This window comes from Rattus rattus, chromosome 1 (genome assembly GCF_011064425.1).
Source record: "Rattus rattus isolate New Zealand chromosome 1, Rrattus_CSIRO_v1, whole genome shotgun sequence".
NCBI lineage: Eukaryota > Metazoa > Chordata > Mammalia > Rodentia > Muridae > Rattus > Rattus rattus.
In genome coordinates this window covers 90,116,219-90,143,744 of record NC_046154.1, presented here as the reverse complement: position 1 = coordinate 90,143,744, position 27,526 = coordinate 90,116,219, and the positions used below count along the sequence as shown (strand labels likewise).

General features: G+C 50.5%; 1 protein-coding gene across 5 annotated transcripts in view; it reads right to left on the bottom strand.

Annotated features, from left to right (window-relative positions):
* The window catches only part of Whrn (whirlin), an 82,992-nt gene that overhangs the window by 28,349 nt on the left and 27,117 nt on the right, over window positions 1–27,526 (bottom strand). For 4 of the 5 annotated variants that reach the window (XM_032903045.1, XM_032903054.1, XM_032903020.1 and 1 more), the window contains exon 3: window positions 17,737–17,862. The exons of the other annotated variant lie outside the window; for it this stretch is intronic. In XM_032903045.1, the coding sequence (XP_032758936.1) occupies window positions 17,737–17,862 (126 nt within the window). The remainder of the gene's footprint in view (window positions 1–17,736; window positions 17,863–27,526) is intronic. 5 annotated transcript variants of the gene reach the window in all.

Here is a 27,526-nt window from a genome sequence, read left to right as displayed (position 1 = left end):
AAGCATACAGTACCATATAAACCAGATTTGGAGCCATTCCATATCACAGGAAACAGATTCGAAGGGCAGAGGCAGAGGCAACCTGAAGGGTTGGGCACCGTTTGGTTGCAGCTCTTTGCTAACTCTTTGCAGAGGCAGCCTAGTAAGAACTGCAGCCAGAGTTTGTCAGGAGTTAGCATACAAGTTCACGTGGAAAATAAAGTTGTATGTGAATGGCCTTCAGTGTTCACTGCAGGGTAAGTTGCTTACAGCCGTCCTCGGTCCACTGAGAAACAGCACAGGGAAGCATGGCGAAGGTCCCCAGCACATCTGAGTGGAAGTTATTCCCCCAGGCTGGTCATGGCAGGAGGGAATCCACGTGAACCTGCTGTGCCGGACCCTCACAGTGATGCATGACGCTACGGCTCAATAAACAGGTCAGAAGACAATTCGGCAAAGGAAAAGGCTCAAAAGTGTGTGCTCCCAACTCTGTGACACTGTGGACAGACAGGAGCATGGAGACAGGAGACGGGAACATAGAAACGCTGAGAGGATCAGAGGGGCTTGGGAGCTGAGAAACAGAGACTACAGGGGAGGGAGGGTAAGTGGGACATGGGGGATTAGGGAGGGGAAGCTACGTAGGATGGCACCGAAATATCAGCCACACGGTGTTAACTCATCTAAGAGAACCCTCGGAACTATGACACGGATGTAAATTACAGGCTCCAGTGAACAATGTGAACGGCATGGGCTCATAAACTAGAAGACAGCAGGCGGGCAGGTCTGGTGCTGGAGCAGATCCTGTGTGCACATCCCGATGCATAAGCAGGAGCGAGAGAACGATAACTGGAAACGTCATGGGCTTTTGAAACCTCAAAGCTTGCGCCCTCCCAGTGATGCACTTTCTCCAGCAAGGCCTCACCCCCTAATCCTTCCCAGACAGTTCCACCAACTAGGACACAAATCACCACACAATCTAAGGGGGTACAGTCGCCCTGGAGAAGGCACGGGAGCAGGCAGCTCCACGGTGGCACAAGCGGCAGCCAGGACACACTCCTCTTCATATCTTAGCAGAACAGAAAGAAGGCGGAGACGGGACAGGAAGCAGGGATAGACATTTCACATTCGAACTGTGAAGAAAACCTAGCCTTTGCAAAAGAGATCAGTTTAGGAAGGTCGTAGGGTGGGGCCCTAATCTAAAAGGGTCCTTCTAGGAAGGTAAAAGACAATAGTAGCTTCTCTCAGTCACGTGGGGACCTGGGGAGAAGCCAGTCATGAAATCAGTCTCACCAGGAACCACATCAGCCAACGGTACTAACCTGGCACTTACCAGCCTCCAAAACAGGAGGAAATAAATGTCAATTGTTTAGGCCACGCCGTTTACAGTGTGTCAATCAGCCTGAGTTAGCTCAGAGACAAGGCAGGAGTGGTAGCAGTATATACTACAGGAAAGGGCCAATTATTCCCAGGGCTAAAGAATGCTTAAACACTCACACTCTCTCTCTCTCTCTCTCTCTCTCTCTCTCTCTCTCTCTCTCTCTCTCTCTCTCTGTGTGTGTGTGTGTGTGTGTGTGTGTGTGTGTGTGTGTGTGTGTGGGGTATGTGTGTGCATGTGCATGTGTATCCAAAACTCTAATAGCAAGATATAAGCAACTCACAAAATTACAAAATGGTCCCCAAGCATATAAAAACACATACAATTTCACTCATAATAAAAAAAGATTGCACAGGAAAACTATAACAAGATATAATTTCTCACCCATCAGACTGGAAAAATCATTGAATGGTTGACAGTACTTGTCAGAGCTAGAGAAACAGGCAGACTCTTACACACGTGATTGGGAAGTCAGGATGGAATATCTTAGAAGCTCTTTTCTAGAAATTTCTCATGACAACATACTCCCAAAAGAAAATACATAAACACATGGCCATTCATTGTGGCAGCATTTGTACTTGCAAAAATAATGAAAATAAACACAGAGGAGAATGGCCAAACAAACCAGTACAGAAGTAGATAGCTATAAAATAAATGAAAAATGGCCAAGGTCACTGTGCAGGGACACAAATGATGTCCTGAAAAGCACACAAACCCAAGTGCAGGGCCGTGCCTATGGTGCACTACTTTTTCCATAGGAAATAAAGAAGAGTGGGTGTGAGAAGGTGCAGCAGATGAGCTCACTTGCTCTCGAGCCTGAGAACCCTAGTTCCATCCTTAGGACCCACATGATAAAAACAGAAAACTGACTGCCATACGTTCATCTTCTGAGTTGTATCTGCAAGCTGTGGCACATGGACATGCCCGCACCCACGCACGCACACATGCACGCACTGTAAGATAAAAATCTCACAATTTTCATTTCACCCTAGGTTCTGGGGATTACACTTAGGTCATCGGTATTGGCTGCAAAGCCTTTTAACTCGCTAAACCATGTTGCTGGACCTTTTGGGGGAAGGGGATAGGTGGAGGACAGACATGATCTCTTGTAGCCCAGTCTGGCCTCAAACTCCTAGGTAACTGAGGATGAGCATGAAGTGTGGGAGTTTCAGGTGTGTGCCACCACGCCCAGTGTACGAGGTACTGGGAGTCGAACTGAGGGTTTCCTGCGTGCTAGGCAAGCACTACTGCACTGAACTACAGCCATGGCCCCTGTTTTGTAGACTTAGAGGTCAGAAATCTAATACATATCCTACTACTCTAAAAGCAAGGCACCAGAAGGGCCAAGTTCCTTTCCACACAGTTGAGACAGCCCATTTCTTGGCTTTTTCTGAGTTTCTAGAGGCCACTCATATCCCTGACTGGGAGCCAGCATCATCAAGCCAAGCCTTCCTCCCTTCCAGGCCTCTTCCTGGTTCCCACCCCACTTCTATGATCCCTGTGACTCAGCCCAGAAGGCTAATCTGGGATCATCCCATCTCAAGGGCAGATGGGTGGCAGCTGAATTCCACCTGCACCTTAATTCCCTCTTCCACAGACACCGGAACATTCATGGGTTCAGGGCACTAGAGCATAGACATTTTCAGGGTCCACTGTTGTTTGAGATAGGTCTATTTTAGTTTGAGGACTGATAAAAATAAGACCCATTTATATCAAAATTATTAATATTCTAATATCATTACCAATGTAAAACAAGCCTAATACAAGCCTCAAAAGCAACAAGACTTTTTTTCAAGATCTGTTAGTACTTTATTTTAATCAGTGTCTACGTGTGGGTACGTGTGTGGAGTGCAGGTGCCCAGGGGATCCGGCTCCCTGAAGCCAGAGTTACAGGTGGTTGTGAGATGGAAGTAGGCGCTGGGGACAGGAGTTGATCATCCGGAAGAGCAGGGAGCACTCTTAACTCTGAGCCAACTCTCCAGTTCCAAGGATCCACTATTTTATGGGCCGTATAAATGAACCAAGAGCCATGATCAGAACTCGCACTGGTGAACTGGACCTGGGTGGAGAGCCTTCCACCACGGCTTAGTGAGGAACATGGAACAGGCACTTTGCAGATGGGAGTCTCACTCTGGCAACTTGCCAAAGAACATATGACAGAATGCTATAAAATATGTCACACCGGGCCTTCCAGGAATTCACCCCAAGCAAGTCATCATGGTGTCAAATTCAAACTTGCGAAAGGAACACAGCACTTCCTAAATGCCTACAGACTCATGACTGGTCAAAGACAGCGTCTAGTACGTACTGCAAAGTCACTAAGGCTGAGGCTATAAAGTACTGGCTAACGTGTATGTTGGTTACTTGTGAGTGGCTATGACAAAACACCTGATGGAACCAGCAGAAGCAAAGAAAGGTTTATCTGGCTCATGGTTTCAGAGATGTCAGCCCATCACGGCAGGCAAGCAAGGTAAAGCTGTTCCGGCTGCCCTGGTGGGAGCACAGTGGCAGGGGCGACATTGCAGTGGATCTGACGCACAAGGCCAGACTACACTCAGGGATGGGCTCTAACCTTCAGAGGCTCACCAGTGTCCTACTTTCTGCAGTTTGACCCCACCTTTTAATGGTTCCACAGCCTTCGAAATTCTGGGAATTCAAGATATGAGTCTGTAGGAAGCCCTTCAGACTTAAATCATAGCACCATACAATGATTTCCTCAAATACACTAAAAACAAGCAAGCAAACAAACAAGGAAACTAAAACAGAGCCTTAGTTACTCTATTGCTGTGATAAGACACCATGACCAAGGCCACTTATAAAGGAAGGCATTTAATATGGAGCTCATGGTTCCAAAGGGTCTGAGTCCTTGACCATCGTTCGTGGTGGGGAGCATGGCAGGAGGAAGGCAGGCCTGGAGCTGGGGTAGTAGCTGGCTGCTTACACATTTATCTGCAAGAAGGAGGCAGAAAGAGCTAACTGGGTCTAGCATGGGCTTTTGAAGCCTCAAAGCCCACTCCAGTAACACGGTTCCTACAACCTTTTAATCCTTCCTAAACAGTTCTACTAAATGGGGACCAAGTCTTTGAACATAGGAGCCTATGAGAGCTGTGTTGGTTTGAAGGAGAATAGCCCCTCCCCCATAGAGCCTCATATATTTGAATGCTTGGTCATTGAGAAGATTAGGAAGTGTGGCCAAGCTGGTTGAAGAGAATTTGGCCTTGTTGGAGTAAGTGTGTCACTGTGGGTGGGCTGCGGGATTTCAAACGCTCATGCCTGGCCCAGCATCTGTCCCTGCCTGCTGCCTGCAGATCCAGATGGAGCCTGCTCAGCTCCATGTCCAGCCCCATGCCAGTCTGTATGCCACTGCTCCCTGCTGAGATGACAATGGACTGAGCCTCTGAACTGTAAACAAGTCCCAATTAAATGCTTTCCTTTGTAAGAGTTGCTGAGGTCCTGGTGTCTCTTCAAGGTAATAGAACGGGCCATTCTCGTTCAAACCACATTTTACTTTTGAACTTGGGCTTTTATTGCTGTTACCATTTCGATGTCTAGTGTGATCTTCAATTACATTAAGCAGAGTGGGAAGAAACATGCTCACCTATTCTCAGGTGTGAGTCCTGAGATGTAAATTCTGGAAATTTCAAGTTCATTTCCCAAAGGTGTGTATGTCAGGTCCAAAGAAAAATCCAGCTCCCTAAATTCTGGCAGCATTCCTCAGAAACTGGTGAACTCAGTTCTCTTCTACTAAAGGAGCTGTTTCCTCTTCCATAGGCAGAAGGGACATGGCTACCTGTGGCACTTATTAGCATTCTAAAGTGCATGCTGACCTCCAGGTTCACTCAGTATCACAAGGTCCCCTTATACATTTCAAAGCCCATGCCGGCATCCTACCTACCCCACCCTAAACTTCTCCGCTCTTGGGATTCCCCAAGCTATTCAATTCTCCTTATAACCCTGCTATTTTGGCTATCACTCTCTTATGCCTTCCTCTCTTTGTCCCCTTCTCTCTCTGCCCTCTCTTGGTGCTTGCCCTTGGCTGGCTGGCTCACTTGCTGCTCCCTCTCCTCATTCTCCCTCTCCCCCTCTCTCTCCCTCTCCCTCTCTGTTTTCATCCCCACCCCTCTTTGTCTGCTGGCCATGTTCAGTCTACACTTTCTCTCCCTGCTCTGGACTTTTCCAGATGCTTCTGGCTGTATCTCCCTCATATTTACAATATGAGTTTGTTTAACCACACCTTGGAGCAGTCGTGTTGTTAATTTATATATCTGGTGCTGAAACCCTCAGTTTCTAATGTGTAGGAAAACCTCATGACCGAGCATGGTGTGCTGGTTTAAATAAGAGTGGCTCCCATAGGCTTATATATTTGAAAGCTTGGTCACTAGGGAATAGTGCTATTTGAAAATATTAGGATACGTGGTTCTTTGAAAGAAATGTGTCATTGGGGTAGGCTTTGAGGTCGCAAAAGTCCAGGCCAAGCCCGGAGTCTGCCTCTCCCTGCTGCCTGCAGATCTGGACATAGCTAATCCTCCTGCACCATACCTGCCTGTGTGCAGCCATGCTCCCCGACAAGATGACAATGGACTAAACCTCTGAAACGGTAAGCCAGTCCCAATTAAATGTTTTCCTTATAGAAGTTGCCATGGTCATGGTGTCTCTTCACAGCAATAGAATACCGACCAAGACAGATGAAAAGAAAAAATTCATAGAAAAAGTATAAGATCTGAGGGCGAGTAGCTTAGCCTAGCCTAGCTGCCATTTTCTCTTCTTTCTCAAACGTTTCCTTCTGCTTTGAGGGTCTGGGGAAGAGGCCCTGAGGCAGGACTGTTCTGCCTCCTACCTGTCCTCATTCTGACCAGAAAGAGCCTTTCAGCAATTTGGGATAAATCACTTCTGCCCCCCACTAGGCTTTGCAGCCTGCAGGCACAGATAGGCGGGGAGGCGGTTTAAGCTTCTCTGCAAAGTTTCTCTGAGGTTTCTCTCATCTTGTTGCTCTTTTGAAAAACCTTATTTCAATTAGAAACAGCTAAATGCTTGATTTCAAGGGACCAGTCAGGTCAATTATTATAATGCAGCCATGGGATGGGATGCTATTATATAACTCTTATGGAATGTACTTGAGGGTTTTTAATCACTGTACGTACATGGGAGGATCCAGCGGAAAATCCGAACTCAATACAGTCTACACAGCTTAATAACCACTCACCCAAAACGAAGACAGAGAAAGAGTAGAGGACGCTAACTCATGACAACAACCCAATAGGCCACCGGCTAACGAATGAACAGTGTGGTGGGAGCACATGCTAGTGTATTAGTCAGCTAGAAAACATGAACTCACTCACACAGGCCACATCATGCTAAGTGGGAGTAGACAGGCAGTCCAAAAACCACATACTGGGTGGTTCATAGCCACGCAGTGCCCCCAGGGGCAAAGATGGAGATGGAAGGTTATCAGAGCTCCCAGGAAGGTAGAAGCCGAAGTTCTGTGGGTGCAGGGATTGGGGGGGTGGGCAGCATTGTTGAGAATGTTCCGAAATTTGACTGTGGGAGTGGCTACAGGCATTAGAATGTGCAGGTAAAAACACCGGGGCAGGAGGGGCTTATGGTACACGAGTCATACTTCAAAAGAGGTTAATTAGGGGGTTGGGGAGATGGCTCAAGGGACAAAGCACCTGCCCATAAGCTTGAGGATGGAAGTTTAGATCTCTAGTACCCACCTAAATGCCAAGCAGGCGTGGAAGGTGGAGACAGTGCAAAGTGGCTCACCAAATTGGCGTGCTTTACCTCCAAGGAGAGACCCTGCCTCAAGATATATTTGATGTCAACTTTGGCCTCACACACATGTGCACATACATGCACGTGTATCTGCATACACATGTGTGCCTACATGTTCCTCATGGCATCCCAAACTCTGACAGTCTGGTTTCCTTCCATCTACCAGCTTCAGCTAACAGCTCCTGGGTTGTGCGAGCCCAAGTGTGTCCAGCGGCTGTTAACAGCTGGAACAGCTGAGGGAGCTGCTGTCTCCTACCCTGTGCTCTTCCCTGCCTCTCCTGCTGCCCCAGACTGCTCAATGCCCTGCATATACCTTGCCCCCAAAGCTCCTCCGTTATTCTCTTCCTCTTCTCTCTGCTTCTGAATCTCAACTCCACATTTGACCACTATCCACACCAGACTGGGCAAAGGCTTGGTTCTGCAGCCCCTGTCTAGACACTGGGCACACAAGATGGCTGGCAAGTATTTGCTCATAGAGCGATCATTCTACAGGGCCCAGCCACACAGACACTTCCTGTATGTGGCACAGTGGGCTTTCTTAATGGGGCACTGAAGGACTCTCCAGAGAATGACAGTCTCCCTGCCCGTGATCAAGCCTGGCTTTACCACTTTTTAGGGTGGAGAGAAGAGGGTCAGAAGTTCAAGGTCATTCATACAACATGCTGAGACAGAGTCCAGCTTGGCCAGCACAAGAGTCCGTCTTTAAAATCAAGAACAAAAACCAAAGCAAAGCCCTTGGAGCCACGGCAGACACATGACCATCTCTGCCTCGGGTCCCCGTTCTGCCCAGGACTGGCACTGCACAGAGGCTAAGTGGCAATTCAGCTTTCTTCCTTGCAGGTCACAGGGTACAGGGCAGGACAGCCACACTGATGACAAATGTCAGCGTGCTGGCAGGTGGCCTGCTGCCATTGGGAGTGGGTCTGGATTCAGAGAAACAGGTCAATGCCAGGCTCAAGGCAATCAGATGTGACCTGGAGCCTTTCATACTGAAGTGGGTCTCCTGTGGGCGGAGCCTCTGGAGCCTGCCCCAGCTAGCCCAGTCACTGGTCTGAAAGGAGGTGAGGGCAAGCTGCTAGATCTTGTAAAATGAGGCCAGGACCGTCATGCCCTCCTCCTAGAACTGCCTGAGGTCAGCTGAGATGACTCAGAGGAGGCACCTGGAGGGGCGTGGCTAGCGGGGTCACTTTTCTATCATAGTCACAAAGATGTCAGTAGTCTCCCTGGGGAGATCAGAGACTGAGCAGACACACCACACAGGGAAGCCTGAGGCAGAGACACCACAGACATTCCCACATGCTTACGGAGAAATTAACTCAGCCCTCTGCAATGGAAAGCTCTCTCTCTTGTTCCTCTCTGCTTGCTGACAACCACTTCAAAAAGGCACCATGGTAAGTGCTGTTGGAACAACCCAGAAGGCATGAGAGGGAAGGGATGGGAACAAAATTTTCAGGATCGGATCACATCTGTCCAATCCCACCTCTTACACCTCCAGCCCCTACACCTACTAGCTGTGTGACCTTGGGCAAGTAAGTCGTGCTTCCTCCTCACAGGGTTAAAGGATTGGCTACAGATGGAGTAGTGCTGAGCCCTGTGTCTGGCACAGAGGAGCTCTCTCCACACGCTGGCAGTTGTTATACATGTGAAAAAGCCGAGAGTGTTCTGTCCTCGCACTGCCCTCTGCCATTGCTTTTACCGGCCTTAGTCTGAACTACTAGAAGGTTCCAGGTCCCAAGCCTTAAGCAAGATGCAGGAATCAGGACTAGCTGTGGTGAGCTGAAGGTGGGGACAGGGCAGAAGGGCACAGCTGAGTGCTGGGGAGGTTTTTGCTTATGTCACCCACATGGAGGGCTGTAGGCTGGCTTGGTGGTTCCCAGCCAGATGCACAGACATCAGGGTCCCACTGACATTCTGTTGTGTGACCTCGGGCCAACATCGATCTCTCTGGGCTCAGCTTGCTGACCTTTAATGAAGGCTGGTGAGCCGTCTACCACAGAGATTGTTCAGAACTCAGCAGGGTGCCCGGCCCAGATCTGCCTCTCAGCATATTTGGGCTCTCCTGGCTCTCCTGGTCTGTTGTCCTGTGTTGGGGTGGGGAGTAGCCAGGTAGGAAAGGAAGGAGTCCTCTGCAGCCCTGACTGGGACACGTTTTCTTTTCTCTACAGGTAGCAAGATTATTTCTGCAGCCAGCCGTGTTCTAACACGTTACACCCAGCTCAGAGGGATGTCTGTGGTCAACACATTTATTTTCCCTCCTCTTTTCCCTTCATTGCCCCCCTCCCCCAGCACACTGGTGGGAGTGAGCTGAAGAAACGCAGCCTGGCATCTGAACTTTTAATTCCTGTGGGTGCTTCTTCCAAGGGTAGTGATGTCTTAACTGTGATGCTCTGGTGAGATTTTCCACTGCAAGTCCCTAGGCTATAACAGAATAAAGTCCAAAGCCCCCGCTCCCTGCAAAATGGTGGTGCTGGCGACACCATCCTAACTGGAAGGACTCTGGCCAGGTAAACAGAAGGCTGTTATCAGGCAAAACAGCCTCAAGGTTTCTTTTTAGTAGATGTGCAGATCTCTCCAGGTGGTTTCTTTTTACCAGGACCCTACTCTTCCTCCTCCAGGAGCCTTCCTCCTTCCCCAGCAACCTTCCTCTGACTAGGGCGGTCTGGACAGCCTGTTTCGGCCCAGATCTCCACCCTGCTGACTGTCATCTGAATCTGCTTGCTTCTCCACCGGTCAGCTCTTCACTCTGTGCTTCCCTCCCATGGCCTTGGAGGTCTGGTCCTTAGTAAGTCTTTCTTTCAGCCCACAGAGTGGTGTAGCTCAGTAGTTTCTCTGTACCATTGCTTATAAATGGTAAGTATCCCTTTGCCCTCCTGGATTTGTCACTCAGTCACTTCTACAATCACATCAGTACAGGACCAGACCCATGAATACCCACCTCCTCCTGTGCACACTGACTCCATTTATTTATCTTTCTAAAGAAAAAAAAAAGTCCTCTTTTAGCATGCCTTTGCCTCCTGGCACCTGAGATTTCACAAGCTAGGAATGTAGTTCGGATGGTAGAGTGCTTATATAACAGACACAAAACCCTGGGCTGTGTCTCTAGCCCTGCTTAAAGTGGATGTGTGGTACAGGCCTGTGGTCCCAGCACTCAGGATTATAAGAGGGTCAAAAGTTTAAGGTCATCTTCCCTACATGGTGGTTTGAGATCAACGTGGGCTACATGAGAACATCCATCAACACCACCATCATCAACACACATACAAAGACAAGGTTTTGGTACATAGCCAAGACTGGATTCAAATTAGTCCTTTTCCTGAGTCCCTCTAAAGTAACTGGGATAAAAGGCATGTGCCAGCATGTGCCAACATGCCTAAAATAAAATCATAAAACGAAAATTACGAACCCATCTAAGACCTTCCTCACTGTTAGGTTTCAAACCATGGAGGTGTGGGGGGACCACAACCTTAAATGAACAGAGGCTGGTGGAGTCTCACACAGTCGTAGTGGTTCTCAACCTGTGGGTCGAGACCCCTTTGGAAAGGTTGAAATGCTTTCACAAGGGTCGTATAACAGATAGATACCCTGTATATAGCACATTATGTTATGATTCATAATGGTAACAAAATTACAGTTATGAAATAGCAACAAAATAATGTTTTGGTTGGGGGTCACCACAACACGAGGGGGTATACTAATGGTTTGCAACATTAGGAAAGTTGAAAGACAAAGAGTGAATAACAATCATAGGCTGGGAAAACCTGGCCCATAAAAGGAGGGAAGCTGCCAGGGCTGGATAAAGACCCTAGAAGCATACTTTCTCCAGCCAGGCTGTTCCTCCTGACGGTCCCTCAGCCTCCCAAGACAGTGCTAGTAGCAGAGCAGGCAGGAACCAGGAGCTGGACCTAGGGGTACAGTTCAACTTCAGTCTGTTAACTCCAGCTGCGGGTTTCTTCTCCACAAAGCAAACAAAAATCATCTGAGAGGCTGGTCTGAGGTCACAGGAGCAGGGTTTACAGAAAAGTGGAGATAGGGGAGACCCTGTGCTGCTCCATTAATCAGCCCCCACAGAGAGGAGTGGAACCACACAGAGGATACAGGGCATGTGTCTGCATGGCACAGTGCCCTCAGCTGTGCTTGGAGAGAGGCTGGAGGCAGAGACGCCTCATACAAAGGGAGAGTCCAGAGTGGTCAGGACCCTGAGCCATGTGGGGAGATGGGGGTGAGGAAGAGAGGGGAACCAGGTGCAGCAGCAGAAGGCCAAAGGTAAAAAAAGGGGATAATTAAAATTACATAGGAAGAGCCTCTAAGGAAAGGCAGCTCAGCCCCTGGGCTGGAGAGGTCACAGTAGAGTAGACCCAGTAACAATTTGGGACTGAGGGGAAACCTGGAGGCCAGGTGTGCTTTGATATGCTAAATACAAAGATCCCCAGCTGCCCGAGGGGCACCTATTGAAAGGACTGCAGGACCGCCCTGGTGTGCTTGGTACTCCTGAATTTTGGTAGGGGGCAGCCAGTTAGCACAGGCTGACTAGAGAATCGTACCTCACCCATACTAGCCTCACACTGGAGACCCTTCTGCCTCCACTTCCACAAGTGCTGGGCCCACGGGTGTAAGCCAGCAGCCCTGGCAGCAGTCAATTTCTGTGGGCTGACCTTGCATCCTTTCTCCCTGCTCAAGCTGTTGGTTCATTCCAGGGGCTCTTCTGTCGGTTCTCTGGTACTTTCTACGTGGATGAGCCTTTGAGAACAGAGTTTCATTTCTTCTTTTTCTCAACTTACAGAGCTGACTGCAACTTCTAGAATGCTCTTAGCTAGGTGTTTAGGGCACAGTTAGCTTTCCTCAGTCTCAGGCAAAGGTACTCAACTCAGTTCTTCAGTCTGTGAATGAAACTGCATGATCCCCTTCTGCTGGACGCATTACTTTAAGATGTTATTTTAAGTGTGTGTGTGTGTGAGTGTGTGTGTGTGCGTGTGTGTGCATGTGCGTGTGTGTGTGTGTCTACATGTGCACATATGTGTGTGGGTACACATGCATGCATGCACATCTGGAGATCAGAGGACACTGAGTGTCTGTCTTAGGTGACTTCTCTCCACCTTGACTATCATGGTAGGATCTTTTACCTGAACCTACACTACAGCACACTGATTCGGCCAGTCCTGCTTACCCGGCTTGCTCTGAGGACCTCTGTCTCTGCCTCCTTGGTGCGGAGATTATAAGTGGCCACCATGCCTGAGGGATTTATGGCATTTATGTGTGTGCTGGGAATCCCAGCTCCCATCCTTACATGTATGCAGAAAGACCTTTACCCACCGAGCTGTCATTCCAGGCCTTGTTCCGTCAAATAATGGTGAATTTGCTACTGTTCTCTGGGGGCTGTTAGCACCTACACTCATGAAGGATGCTGTTCTCTGGGGGGTGTTAGCACCTACACTCATGAAAGACTGTGCTCTGTCATCTTCTTTCCTGGTATGAAGTTTGCTTGGTCATAGTAGTACAATGCATTGGCTTCATAAAATAAGTAGGGACATATTACCGCATTTATTTTCAGGGGGAGACCGCACGATACTTCTTGCTCAACCGCTTGCTATCTGTTACTTGTGAAATCGTCTAGGCTTGCGTTTTCTTTTTCTGGATGGCTTTTAGCTGAAAACTTAACTCCTCTGACACGGATCTTAGGTATAGACATTACCTATTTTTCTTTCCTAAGTGTGAACACTGTGTCATTCAAGAATCGGTCCATTCGGGGCTGGGGACTTAGCTCAGTGGTAGAGCGCTTACCTAGGAAGCGCAAGGCCCTGGGTTCGGTCCCCAGCTCAAAAAAAGAACCAAAAAAAAAAAAAAAAAAAGAATCGGTCCATTCATCTTAAGTTGTGGAATGAAAGGGAGACCACTGTTTGCAAAGTGTTCTTAGACTCTTGAGAGTTACATAAATATTAGGCAATTATTTCTGTCATCCTAATTACATTGACACAAAACCAGCTGCAATTCCTTAGCACTGCCAGGAATTCATCACACTGTGATCCTTTGAATGGAGGCTTTTTTTTCCAATCAGGAATTATGTAAACGTAAAAGATGGTGTTTGTGTTATTTTCACTCAGATCACAATACGACCAACAGTGTTTCTGAGGTACCACGATGTCCTCTGCTGCATCTTTCTTTGAACACCTGGTCAAGTTCGGTCCCCAGGAGGATGTGGCACAAAGCCCACCTGAAGGATTTTTATTTAACAGACACCTTATAATTACACTCTTCTCTTTCTTACCAAGGGGGAAGAGAGAGAGACCACGGGCTCCTCTGCTCCAGCATGATTCCCGGGGTGGGGGTGGAGCATGGGACACAGGCAACGTCAAGGGGATGGTGGGTGGGGCCTTGTGGCAACCCAGACCTCAGGACTCTCCAGCTTGCTTTCCTCCTTCTTTTTCCTCAGGTGTGAGTGAGGTTGGAGGCTGAGATCTGAGCATGGCCTAACTCTCTTCCACCTGCTGTCTACTGCAGAACCAAAGAGTGACTCTGGAACACTCCCGGAGCGCCTACAGTGACCAGCCCTACTGTGGGCAGAAGTGCTATGCAGCCTGCTTTAGCACGAGACAATGAGCGCTGAGGGGCAGGGGCTACACTGGGGAGCAGGGGCTGCACTGGGGAGCAGGGGCTGGTGGTGCTCTCTGTATCCCATGGGAACAGTAAGTTTACTATGATGGGTGATTAATCTTGTCAACTTGATTAGATCTAAAATGCTGGGAAAACATACCACTAGGGGTCTAGAAGGGTGTTTCCAGAAAGGTTTAATTGAAGTTTCACCCTAAATGTGAGTGGTGTTATTCCATGGGCTAGAGTTCTGGTCCACATCCTGCATGTGGAAGCAATGTGACCGGCTGCCTCACACTCCTGCTGCCACGTCTTGCCCGCCATATTAACTTGACTGCACCCTCAAACTGTGAGCTACAATAAGCCCTTTCCTAAATTGCTTTTTCAGGTATTTGGTCATAAGCATGAAGAAAATTAATGGACACAGCTTCTCATACCATTTCCACTGACATGCCAGTCCTGCTGTGGTCAAGCTGGGATACAAGGGAGAGAGAGAGGGCTAAAGATCAGAGCTTGGGCAGGTCCTACCCTGGCCACAGTCCTTCCTTCAGCCTGGGAGTCATTGCCTGAGCACCAACTGGGTGCAACTGCTCTGTTGTGAGTAGGGGACCAGGAGGAAGTACAACCTAGGTTCTACCTTACACGGCTGGGAACTAGGACACTTTATCAGACACATACTCGTCATGACGTGCATGGGACCAAAGGCCCCACCACCCCTGCAGAGCTGAGTGAAAGTCTGAGTGAATGATCAAGCAGGTTTCCTACCACCCGGTAGGTACAGTATAGGGTGTTGCTGTGAGGAAGCTTGATCCGGGAAGAGCAGGTGGGCAGAGCTTAGCCCAACAGAAGCTGGTCTGTAGAGGGGTCAACAAAGGCAACACATGGCCCAGGCTCCTGGACAGACCTGAAAAGAGTAGACCGTCCTTTGTCACTGAGATAGGATTTCTACCCGAGATGTGTGACAGGCCTGCTCCAAAGCCACAAGCTGCAGAGCAGTGGTCCCACAAGTGGGGCATTCCCAGGAGCAAAGTTCCTCCTCCAAGGATCCTAGCTAGGACAGCAGCCTGGTCCCCTGGGTGGGAGAGCAACGTGCTGACAGCCTGGACAGACTCAGCAGAGGCCATGCAGTTGGGTCAGCCTCAAGGGGATTTGAAGGCACAGCAATTCCTAGCAGACAGGACCTTTATGTCTCCTCCCTCCCTCCCTCCCTCCCTCCCTCCCTCCCTCCCTCTCTCTCTCCCTCCCTCCCTCCTTCCCTTCCTTCCATACTTGGTCCAGTTAGAATCATAAGACAACAGTAGAACATAGCTACGAGGGTCAGAAGGGCCACTGCTGGGATCCCTGTGTGACCCTGGGCAAGTTACTGCTTTTCTCTGAGCCCCAGTTGCTCATCGGTTAAATTGTGCCATGAACGCTCCCCATCCCACCCCCACGGGGCCACAGAGAGGATTAAATGCAAGCAGATGTATCTAAATGTTAGCACCATGTCTCACTCATAATAACCACTAATGAATGGTCACTGCTATTACGACTGCTTCTGAATGCCATTCAATATTGGCTGTCCCCAAGGGAACAAAAGAGGCTTGGTAGTTGGCTCTTTGGAAGGACTGGAGACTGGCTGGGTATGGGAGGGTGGTGCAAAGAAATAAGAGGAATCCAAAGAGAAAGGGCAAAGGGGGGAGGGGCTGCCCCTGCTGAGAAGGTAGGCAAGCTCCACCCCTGGGGTAACTGCTGGGGAGCTGGCTGACCTCCCAAGTGTTTTTCCACTCAGGGCCTGGGCGCCCTGCCCCCTCTCTGGGTTCACACTGGGCCCTGGAAGCTAAGTGGGCTGAACAGCTGGAAGCCCCACGGAAGGCGCTGCACCGCAGCGTGGAGCGCTATTTACAAATGAAGCCTGTTCTGGCTCCTCCACCCACACAAGCAGGCCCTTTATTCCATTTCAATATGCCTAATTCCACGGAAAGTGCACTGCAACAAACAGAACTAATCAGTGCTGGATGCCCAGGCGAGTGTGGGCAGGTGTCAGCACAGGCAAGGGGCCTGGGAGGCGAGAGCAAAGAGGTGGCCACCATCGAGAGCCTCACTGCTGAGGTTACAGTAAAAGGACTTAACTGAAGGTGGGCAGTTTGCAAGCAAATTACTCCTGAGTGCCTGCAGCCACCTGACAAACTCGGGCAATGGGAAGGTTTTTACAAAAATCCGTCTTCTTTGCCTTCTTTCTAACTAAATGAACAGAGTATTGTTCGCTGCCCACCTTCCCAACTGAACATAACTCCTGGAGGTCAGTGTTCAACTCACCCTTCTCTTTGTGTGTGTGTGTGTGTGTGTGTGTGTGTGTGTGTGAGAGAGAGAGAGAGAGAGAGAGAGAGAGAGAGAGAGAGAGAGAGGGAGAGAGAGAGAGAGAGAGAGAGAGAGAGAGAGAGAGAGAGAGAGAGAGAGGGGGAGAGAGAGAGAGAGAGAGAGAGAGAGAGAGAGAGAGAGAGAGAGACCCCCAATGAGTTTCATTACACGTGCAGGTGCAGGAGTAAAGATTTATTTACATATGCAATTTAGTCAGTGGTTCCATCAAAACATAGGCTGCCTATAAGTCCTTGGGGAGGCTGGGGCAGAGCTATGTGATCCCTTCTCCATAATGTAATGTTGACAGATGCTGCAACAAAGTCCCACAGACAGGATGGCTTATGCACAGGCTACTGCTGACAGTTCTGGAGCTGGGCGACTCAACGTCAAATGCCAGTGGACGCTGTGCCTGTGAGGACCTTCTTGCTGGGTCACACGTGACATATTATTTTGTTGCCTTTCTAGGGGCTTCTCACAAGGTCACCAATAGCACTGATAGCATAGATGCTCCACCCTCATGATCCAGTTACTTTCCAAGGGCCCCACCTTCTGACGCCAACAAGGAAGAGGTGAGGATTTGGAGGGATGCCCACAATAACTAATGATGCTACTGGCTTTCTACAACCCTGAGGTAGGCATGTTCCTAACCAGAGATAAGGTGGCTCAGGCAGTGGAGGAGGCTCAAGGCTCACACGGTCCTGAAGGAATGGACATGCTGTCTTTCTCCATTGGAGCCACAGCTCTTCCCAAACACCCCACGCCTCCCAAAAGCCTGTTTTTGCTTCATCTCCCCCATGACAGTCTATTTGACATGCTAGGGTTTTAGGCCCGTGGATCTTGAGATAGTGTGTGTGTGTGTGTGTGTGTGTGTGTGTGTGTGTGTGTGTGTGTGTGTGTGTGCATGTATGTGTGTACACTGCACCTCATTTCTCCCCAGCTTGTTTCAACCGTCTACCTCTCCTGTCCCCAAAGCCTGTGTCAAATTCCACTTGGGCCACTGTCAGCATTCTATCCACATCACTGCGGGCCCAGCATCCATGACTGCTCAGACACATGCTGCTGTCATGTGTCACAGTGATCTGGATCCTGAGCCATGACCTTGTGTGCAGTCTCTGGCTCTCTGACAAGTAAGTTGCTGGTTATCCCTGTAGGGTGCCCAGTACCACAGATGATAGCCTGGGCTTTGGAGTTCATTTAAGACTTTGTGGGCGCAAGCCTTGTTCTGAGACCCACCTTACAGGACCTCACTCCACCCGGTAGCAAGCGATGGTGCACAGGCTCTGACTCTGAGTGCCAGGCACACCGCTCTGCTTAGAATTAATTATGCCATTTCAGTAACTTCTGGTCTGGATTGGATGCTAGCCCCGAGGCTGCTTCCTGCTCATGGCTGGCTTTCTCTCTCCTGATCTCTGCATGTGTCATAACAAGCCCCGGGGTCAGGGCCATCACAAGCATCATCACTGCAAAACAGCAGCCTCAAAAGAGTTGGGCTGGCCCACTGCCTAGCACAGTGTGGGAGGCCACCCTGCTGCTGCTGGGAGCATTAGGGACCCAGCAGCCAGTGAGGAATCCCCAGCAGACCCAGTCCTCAGCTGGGGCACCACCTGCTTTGCTGAAGTAGATCAGCTGTGATGATCTTCCCCACCATCCCCACACAGGCAGCCCACAGACCATCGCTCCCTCACCTTGAGGCCGCTGCTTTCGGCTTCAGAGCCCGGGTCCACACCAGTGATGTAAATGCCAAGGCCGTACTCGGCTCCACCTCGGATTGTGAGGCCCAAGGACCGGCCGTCCCCCAGCACCAGGTTCACCTATAAGAAGAGGTAAGCACATTGACCTGGAGGAAGCCAAGCCCTGGGTGGGGAAGGGAAGCACACTACAAAACCTCTCCTAAGCCCTGAAAAGCTCTGGATCCCAACCAACAGAGCAGTGCAGGGCAAGGCCTTACAGAAATCCCTAGGGCCTGTGTCCTCCCTTTCCTGTCCCTCAGTTCACCACACAAATGCAGGCAAAGCAAGGCACTACCTCCAAAGGTCACATCCCCGAGTGCGTTCAATGGTGAACACTACCAGCCCATTAAAAAGGAGCGAGAGCTAAGTGATGTTTGCCCTCACGGTGCCTCAAGGTCACGTCCACCACTTCCCACCACAGGTATTTATGCTGTCCTCTTGGCGGGCATCCACCTTATGCTTTAGCCAAAGGTGGCTTCTTGTTTCAGGGCTCGGCTCACGTGCTTATTCCTGTCTCTCCTCCACAAGATCAAGGTTGGTTTCAGCTTGGGGCCACTACCATTGGGACCCAGAGGGACTCTACCTCCCCACCTCTCCAAGGCCTCCAACACAACCACTGTTCTGACAGTGCACACTGCCTCACTCCACTCTACTCCATGCACTCGGGGCATACCAACACAGCTGTCCCGGGGCGGATGTGGGGCCTGTAGGGGGTGTCTGCACACTACTCAGGAAAGGATCACAGTGACGTGGAATGGGTCAGAGGCCTTCACTTTGCAGCAGGACCAGGGCACAAGGAGTGGCGGCCACACGGCCACAGAGAGACCCAGGCCCAGGGAACCAGGCAGGTGGGGACTTTCTGGAGAAAGTGCCGTCTCTGAGGAGCTGGAGGCTGAACACACGGTTAGGGCTGTCATTGCTAGACATCAGAAACTCAAGCCTTGGAGATGAGTCAGCGGGAACTCTTAGAGGTGGAGGTGCTCAGGCACGAAAGGATTTCTGGGGGTGGGAGAGGAGGGGCTAGAACAGCTCAGATAGACACCACCCCCCGCACCCCATCAAGAGAAAACTCATGAAATTGTAAGGGACCCAAGAGAAGACAGCATAAATACCTATGGTGGAAAGCAGTGGACATGACCTTCAGGCATCATGGGGGCAAACCTCACTTAGCTCTCTCTCTCTCTTTTTTAATGATTTGTTTTTATTTTGTGTGCATTGGTGTTATTTTGCCTGCATGAGTTTCCCTGCAAGGGTGTCGGATCTCCTGGAACTAGAGTTACAGACAGATGTGAGCTGCTGTAAGGGTGCTGGGAATTGGACAATGGTCCTCTGGAAGAGCATTCAGTGCTCTTAACCACTGAGCTAGCCTAGCCCTCCAGTCCCAACTAGCTGTCGTCTTATTCTCCAAGGTCACTTGGCTAACAGTTACAGTGTGTTCTGTCCCAGCCACCAAGCAGAGCCTTTCCCTCTACTCCAGCACCGCATTCAATTGGGTGTCCACCTGGGCAGAGGTGGCAAAAGAGACAGAGTAGGGTACAAAGTGTTCACACAACTGTCACTTAACCTCACCGTGTCTCAGCCCCACTGTCTGAACATGAGGACAAAGCTGGTATCTGCCTACTTCATAAAGACCCAACATGGTGTCACATGAGGAGTTTAGTAAATGTCATAGGATACATTCAGTAAATATGATCTGCTGCTGGTTGGTTCCATCTTGCATGTGGCAAAGCTCGTGTAGGAAAAAAAAAAAAAAAAAAAAAAAAAAAAAAAAAACGGCTGACCTCAGGCAATTATATCTGACTGTGGCCATGTCTGGTCCAGGTGCTGCCACTGTGTTAATTGGCACTCTCCCTGCACCCTGTACCCGTGACTCAGGAAGAGGGGTGGGGGAAGAGCTCAACTGTGACCCTATGAATGTCACAGCTGCTCAGTATAGCCTTCCTCAAGCTGGAGAGGGATGCACGGGGCCATAAAGGATCAGAAAAACAGACCTGTGGTCCTGGGCAGACCCAGGAACTTCAGTTCATACATTAGGGTCTGCTCCACCACCCTGCTACAGGACCCATCTGAGGCCTGTGTGGACTCCAGTTAACCTAGGTCTGATGGCCACCCTGGTCCCAAGTCACGTACAGGCTTGTGTATTTGTGAGGTGACATGTGCTGGCTCAGGGCCCAGACTGTTGAAGTTGATAATACTTGGTAGCCATGTGAGCTTCGCCCTCTGTGCCTCAGTTTCTTTGCTGAGAAGGGGGATGGGAAGAGCTGCACTGAAAGCTGAGTTAAGTCTGTATGTGCACAGAGAGCAATGAGGCAACAGCAACCATTGCTATCTGCAGGACAGAGGGCATCATAAGGCAAGCCACTGGCTAAGCGTCCAGAGGCAGGAACAATCAAATGATTTTCTTGAGAGGTGGTGACTGTGGCTGTCTCATGTCCTTCCTGGCACTGTCCTTCCACCCCAACATGTATCCTAAGAACCCTGTGTCTGCCCCAGGTGTAAGCCAGGCCTAGTCAGAGAACAGTGTGGCAGGGTCCCTGGAGCTGCTGCTGACGGCATGAGGCAACTAAACAGAAAAGGGGGTGTGGGATATGTGAGCCCCCTGGGAAGGCGCATGAGATCCCCTGGAACGACGGGGGTGGGGGTGGGGCTTATCACTACAACCTCACTGTGAGCCCCTTCCTGGGAACTGTCTTACCCAAAGCCACTCTCCCTAGAAGCTGTTCCCTCCTTGAGACTAATGGGGCCTGCTGTGACAGCCGTGCAGTTTCCCCCAACTTCCTTGCCAGGCCCGTGTCCTCTCACAGTCATTGGTGCCTGGGCACTGTAGCATTGTGGAACGAACTGTCAAAGTCAAAAGCAGTTCTGAAAGTGGACAGTGTGGACGGGACTACCTTCCTTCTGAGGCTCCAGGGACTTCTGTACCTTAGCTCAGCACCTTCCCATGGGCTCCCCTGCTTCCAGCATGGCATTGCTCTTCCTCTAACCCATACCCTCCTGTGCCTCCTCTGAGGACATTGGTAACACCAGGCTGCCCATGTAACCTAGGACAGTTCCCTATCTCAAGGGCTTCACGGAGTCTACCTTTGCCAAGTCTGTCTGCCATGCATGGCCTGTAGGTCCCAGGAAGGACTAGAAGGAAAGGAAAGGAAGGGAAGGGAAGGGAAGGGAAGGGAAGGAAGGGGAGGGAGGGGAGGGAGGGGAGGGGGGGGGGGAGGCGGGGAGGGGGGGGAGGGGAGGGGAGGGGAAGGGAAGGGAAGGAAGGGAAGGAAAGGAAAACAACTGTATGTGTCTTTAGAGTGGGGCAGTATCCTATTACCCTAGTACCCTCTTATCAGGAATCCTCTTTCCACAGACCCTGGGTTAGGTGGTCCTGAGACTTGGGAACCCAGCCTCAGCAACACAGCCGAGAGCTTTGTGAACTGCAGGGCAGGAGGAAAGTGACCATTCTATGGCACAATACAGCCACTGGGTCATAGAAAGACTCCATATGGCTGGAGGGAGGAACAGAAGGCTGTGCTAGCCTGTGACAACATGATACAAACAAGCCAGAGGGGGCAATAGGCTTGGGCTAGTATTTCGAGTTGATGGAGAGAAGCCAGGTCAATTTCTAGAGATCCCCATGAGATGGGATGGAATACTGAAGTGAACTTTAGGCATCAATAAGGTGAGGCAGGCTGGAGCCAGCAGGAAGCCTCAGCCTCAAGACTGCTCCTTGACAGGACCAGCCCATGTCGTGCCCTCGGGGTGAGGTACAGCAGAGGTCTCACCCTGTTCATGCTCCCCACAGGCAAGATGAGACTCATGCCAACTGCCTGGAGCATGTGCTACCGGAGGCCCATCCTGTCTGGTGTTGAGCCCCAAGTCTGTCCAGAGAACAAGAGTAGCTTCCCCTGATGTCAGCACCCTTCCCTCTGGCAGCTCCAAAGCTCCCTGTCAGAGAACCTAGGTGGTCCTGAGTCAGTTTTAGCTAAGTAATGGTTGCCTGGCAGTGAGTCATTCTAAAATCAGAGAAGTAGAGGCAGAGAGAGCTATGATGGCAGGAGCAAGGGCTGCAGGCTCGCAGCCACAACGCAACATGCCTGAAGTAAGAGTCAACTGTAAGAGGAAAGAAATGTTCACCTGCTGGCTAAGCTGCCCACTTGGCTACCTGGCCAGCCCTGCTGAGTTGAGCAGTAAGTACCCTTCATGTGTAAGTTCCTGTCATCCAGAGTTGTCTGTTACCTGACATTGTCTGTTACCAAAGCATTCCTGACTCCATCCATCCTTCAGGGCTGAGTGAAGATTAGAATTCTAAGCTCCTCCGTCCCCCTCCACCCCTGCGGTCTATCCTCTCGCAGCCTGGGCTGACAGGTGGCATCTAACATGCATGCAACCCTCTTCTGCTTTAAGCTCCCCCATGGCTCTCTTCTCCCTAAAGAAGAATCGTCAGGCTCTGCAGACTGCCCGTGACTCTAGGCCCCTTGGGAGCCATCTACCCGTAGGACGGCAACACCCCCCAGCCCTATCCTATTACCTCTTAATGAGGCCTCTTCTGCCCGCCTCTAAAGGCACACTACTGTGTACTGAGCCCTTCTTGGGTTAACCCAGCCCTTATGTTATGCCACCCACAGTTTGTTCCAATGCCTCTGTAGGATGCCTGCACAATACAGGGTCGCCCTCCTGGCTATGGGGTGTGTGTGTGTGTGTGTGTGTGTGTGTGTGTGTGTGTGTGTGTGTGTGTGTGTGTGTGTGTGTGTTATTCACAGTGGTATCCCCAGTACCCAGGTTAGTTTGGGGCCCAACAGAGGTATTTGATTAATGTTCTAAAAGGAACAAGATGAAAGGCACTTCCTTGCTCCTTGGCCTTTCACAGCTGTGGCTGTTGTTAAAATTATTTGCCATGTCCCCTGTTCTGTGCTGTGAGCTTATGCGCATGGTTATTCTGGATACAGGCTGGTGGGACGGTCCCCAGGTCATGTACAAGGGCACTTGGGTGTCCACTTAGGTTGAAATGGCTCGTTTGAAGTCAGTGATAGAAAGTCCCAGAAGCAAGCTTCGACCTGGAGCTGCTGCTCCTTAGAGACCAGGCTGGTGCAGGCTGCTTCTGCGTCTGTGAAGAGCTGTGAGTTAGGCTGCAGGCTCTAACTGCTCATCTCAGATGGAGGCTGTGGTGTGTGACCACAGTGGAGTGTCACAGATGCTGACCAAGACACTTGACACTTGGTGTCAACCCAGTGCCTAGAGCTGTGCAGAAGTCAGCTCTGAGGGTCAGAGCCAGGGGATATGGAATGGTTAGAGACAAGTCTGATAGCAGAACTGAGGCAGCTCAGCCATTCACCAGCAGCCTGTCCTGGGGCAACGCACTCGACCCCTGCATGCCTCAGTGCACGCATCAGTACTCATGACACAGTCTGCGAGGACTGCATAGCTCTAGCCTTTGAGCCGCCCCGAGTCCTGAAGCTGCAGCCATAGGATAAACAGCCATTCAGCAGGCTGGTGTCCGTCAGCAGAACAACCTCTCTCAAATAAAGACAGAAATATGACATATGTGGAGAGCTCCAGACTCTGGGGCTGCCACAGATGAGCCAAGGCTAAGCATCACTTTTACACACAGAGCATGGGAACAGAGAGACCCCACCTCAGCCTGCTCCTCAAGTCAGTGAAGGGATACCTACCCAGAAAAGGGTCTGCAGACCTCCTGCTCACTCCTTTTACTCTAGAGAGCCCTTGCTGTCCCTCTCACCCAGATGCCTTCCTGCTCTGCCTTCCTCCTGTCCAGTGGAATTCCAGACCAGGACAACACATGGTTGCTGTTTTGCTGCAAGCTGCTTCCAAGATGGAGTCATGCCCAGAGCAGGAACTCTCTCACCTGGGATGTATGCATGGGGAGAGCAGGGTGCACCAACCATGCAAAGACAGGGACTTTCCTACAGGAAGGTTTTCGGTTCACCTTGGCTACGACCAGCCATGTCTCTCGCTGGCCCCAGGACTCTTCTGGCTATTCCTGAGCCAATTCCTTTCCTTCCTTTAAAAATCAGGTCCTTTTGACTGCCAAGACCTGGCCGAGGGTCTCTGCAAACTTGGAATTCATTCATTTTACTTCCCATATGGTCTGTGTCCTGCATAAAAGCACGCTCACATACTGGTTCTCCCAGCTTGCATCTCAGGACATGGCTACACAACCAAACCACAGCACTTAGGACCCGTCTTGTTCTCTCAAACTTCACCTGCCACCATCACCTGCCCCTTCTGCCTGCTGCTCCCTCCTCCCAAGGCCATCGCGACACGGTCTCGTCTAGGAATCCTATCTCAATCCCTCTAGCAGGGGGGGAGCACACCCTTCCCTATCCTTTTACGCACCTCTTGGAGTGTGTCAGAACAAGCCCTTCTCTGGACTGAGGTTCTCCAGAGACATCCTAAGTGTGCCACCTCACAGTGCGGCAGCGGAACAGGGTGACGGCAAGACGGGAGGGCTTGGAAACAGACAGACTGGCCTTGCTTAAACTCTGCTGTGTCCCAGCTGTGACCTCCAGCTCTGTCATCACTCTGCTAAGGTGTCACATAAAGGTCCATGGTGGAGACAGATGAGGGAGAGGCTGACCTATGTTAGGGTGACTGATTGCTCACAAACAGAGAAGAGACACTGGGTCCTTGTGTGCTGTGGAGGGGGTGAAACAGCACGGCTGCTGTGGAAAATGGTGCGGCAACTCCTTTAAAAGAAAAAGAAAGGAGGAGGAGGAAGGGGAGGAGGAGGAAGGGGAGAAGGAGGAAAAGGAGAAGGAAGAAGAAGAGGAGAAGGAAGAAAGGAGAAGGAGGAGGAAGGGGAGAAGGAAGAGGAGGAGGGAGAGAAGAAGGGAAAGGAAGAGGAGGAGGGGAGAAGGAGGAGAGGAGGGAGAGGAGGAGGAGAAGGGAGAAGAGGAGGGAGAGGAGGAGGAGAGGAGGGAGGAGGAAGGGAGGAGGGAGGAGGAGGGGAGGGAGGAGGAGGGAGGAGGGAGAGGAGGAGGGAAGGAGGAGGAGGGAGGAGGAGGAGGAGGAGGGAGGAGGAGGAGGAGGAGGGAGGCGGCCAGGTATGTGGTACACACCTGCAGTCCCAGTACTGGGAGGTGAAAGCCATAGCCAGCCTGGGCTACGAGAGATCCCATCCAACACAGAGGCTTCAGGGATGGCCTAGTGGATAAAGCATTTGCTGTGCAAGCATGAGTAATGGAGCACTGGTACCCAGCACCCATATAAAAAGCTGGGTGTGGTGGTATGTGCCTGTGACTCCAGAGCTGGAGAGTGGCAGGGACAGAAGGATACAGGGGGCTTGCTGGCCAGTTAGCCTAACACTGAGCTGAAACAGTAAACTTCAGATTCAGTGAGAGACATCGTTAGGGTAACCATCCTGGTGTAAAGCTATGGTCTCCATAGGGGCATGCGTGGGTGGGGCTAGTTGGGAAGAGAGACTAGTAAAAGTGGGAGGGGCACAAAAGAGGGTAAGAGAGGTAAATATGCTCAAAACACATCATGTACATGTATATATGAAAATGTCATGGTATCTTGGTTAGGGTTTCTATTGCTGTGATGAAACACGACCAAAAAGCAAGTTGGAGAAGAAAGGGTTTATTTGGCTTGTACTTCTAAAGTACTGTTTATTATCAAAGGAAACCATGACAGGAACTCAAACAGGGCAGGAACCTGGAAGCAGGTGCTGATGCAGAGGCTATAGAAGGGTGCTGCTTATGGGCTTGCTCCCCACAGCTTGCTCTCCCACGTGGTGGCTCACGACCATCTGTGACTCCAGTTCTAGGGCATCCAATGCCTCTTTCTGACCTCCACAGGCATCAGGGGTGCACGTCATACATATACATACATGCAGGCAAAACTACGCAGTCTTTGCTCCCTCTCTAATCTGAATGCGGTTGGAGCAACCTCACAGGCATGCTGTGAGCCACCTGGAGGAGAGCTGCTGGCATCTTTAGCGATAGCCTTTGAGATGTAGCTCTTGTGGTACCCCTTGTAGGCAAAGTCATGTCATTTGCACTCAAATCATTCCTGTCCGGAACTGTTCCAGTGCTGTTTCAGACACTGAGGATGAATCAGGGCTCAAACCAGAACCTCACTACCATGGAGCTTTCCCAAGGCTGTCACAGAGGAAGAACCTCGGGCTTCTTGCCCCCTGTCCAAGGTGACACAACTCACAAGCAGCAGAACTAAGATTTGAATCATTCCTGCCACACCGATGTGGTCCCATTTAGCCCCCATGGCCCACTCGGCTGTACAGCCCATGAAGACTCCTCTGGACTGCCATGGGGTTAGATTCTGCCTCCTGTGGTATCTGCATTCCCCCTGGTCTTTCGGATGCACCTTCTATATTCTTATGAAAGCTACCCCATGATGCCCAGGGGGGACTTGATCTGATGCTCCCACCTCCATCCTCCTGCCTACCCAATACCTCAAAGATACTGGGCTCAGTCCTGTCTTAGGACCTTTGTACATGTGTCCTGACTTCTTGCCGTTTCAGGTCCCAAAATGGTACTTGGTGGCTCCTGTATCATCTTTTCAGAGATCTACACTTCCTGTCACTCCCTAGCCCTTCTTGGAATTCATTTTTCTTCACCGGCTTTTACCCTGCCCATGGAATGAAAAACTAAGTCCTCCAAATTGCAGTGTGTAGAAAACTAACCTCATATGCTTATGGTATTTGGAAAGCAGACCTCGGGCGGTAACTAGGGTTAGATAAGGCTACCTGGGTGGGTCTTCTATGACTCCATGGCATTGTCTTTATGAGATGAGGACAAGAGACCTGAGTTGGCTCTGTGTCACCATTCAGTGGTTCAGCCCCATGGCCCCCATCTGGTGCAGGCACCACACTCTGGAACTTCCTGCTTTCCAGCCCCCAGCCAATCAAATCTCATGTCCTTATGAACTACCCAGCCAGTGGCACTTTTACTGCCAAGCCAGAAAGGGGAACAAAATTTTCCTTATTTTGCTTCCTGGGATTTTACCTCTCTACCATCTGCCCTCACACTCAGATTCTAGTGACACTTAACCTGCTGGTGGCCTCCAGGACTCTGGAAGGTACCCTGTACAATGCTCAAGCCACAGGAATTCAGGACCAGCCAAAATTACAACCATTTGAGCTCTGAACTCAGGTTCTGCCCAGGACGGTAGCTTTAGAAAACAACAAACAAGTTCTCTGCCCAGTGCTGCAAAGCTGGCCTTGACTGTAACCCAGGTGGCTGAAATACCCCCCAAGGTGGCCTAAAGTGAGCATCCTTGGTGGGGAGGCAGGAGGATGCCTGCTGGCTGCCATCTTGTACCAACCAGACTCCTAGACACTATCGCCTTCCCACAAGTCACCGAAATCTCATCTTCACATTGATGTTTGAGCAAAGAACACAAACCACATTAAGTAAATGTTATGGTCTTATTGACAGAAAAAAGAGCTGAGAGAGTCTCTGAAGGAAGGAGCTTGGCCCCAAGCCGGAAGGTATGTGGTCTCCGAGCTGTAAGGACGTGTTGGCAGGACAGGAGTGACAGTTATTCTTTGTCCCCAGGCACCCATGTGCACAATGCAAACAGAACCATGCAGGCACAACCCAGAGAGGTTACGGCCTCAGGGGCCCTCAATCATTCTCCTAATTCTTTCCAGTAGGAAACACACTGACAAGAGGAGGAGGAGGGTTGTTCTACAGGGGACATTTAATGACGCCTGGCCTCCTTTAGGCTACAGAACCCCATGACGCCCTTCCCCTACCAGCTACAGTACTAGTGGTCCTATCAG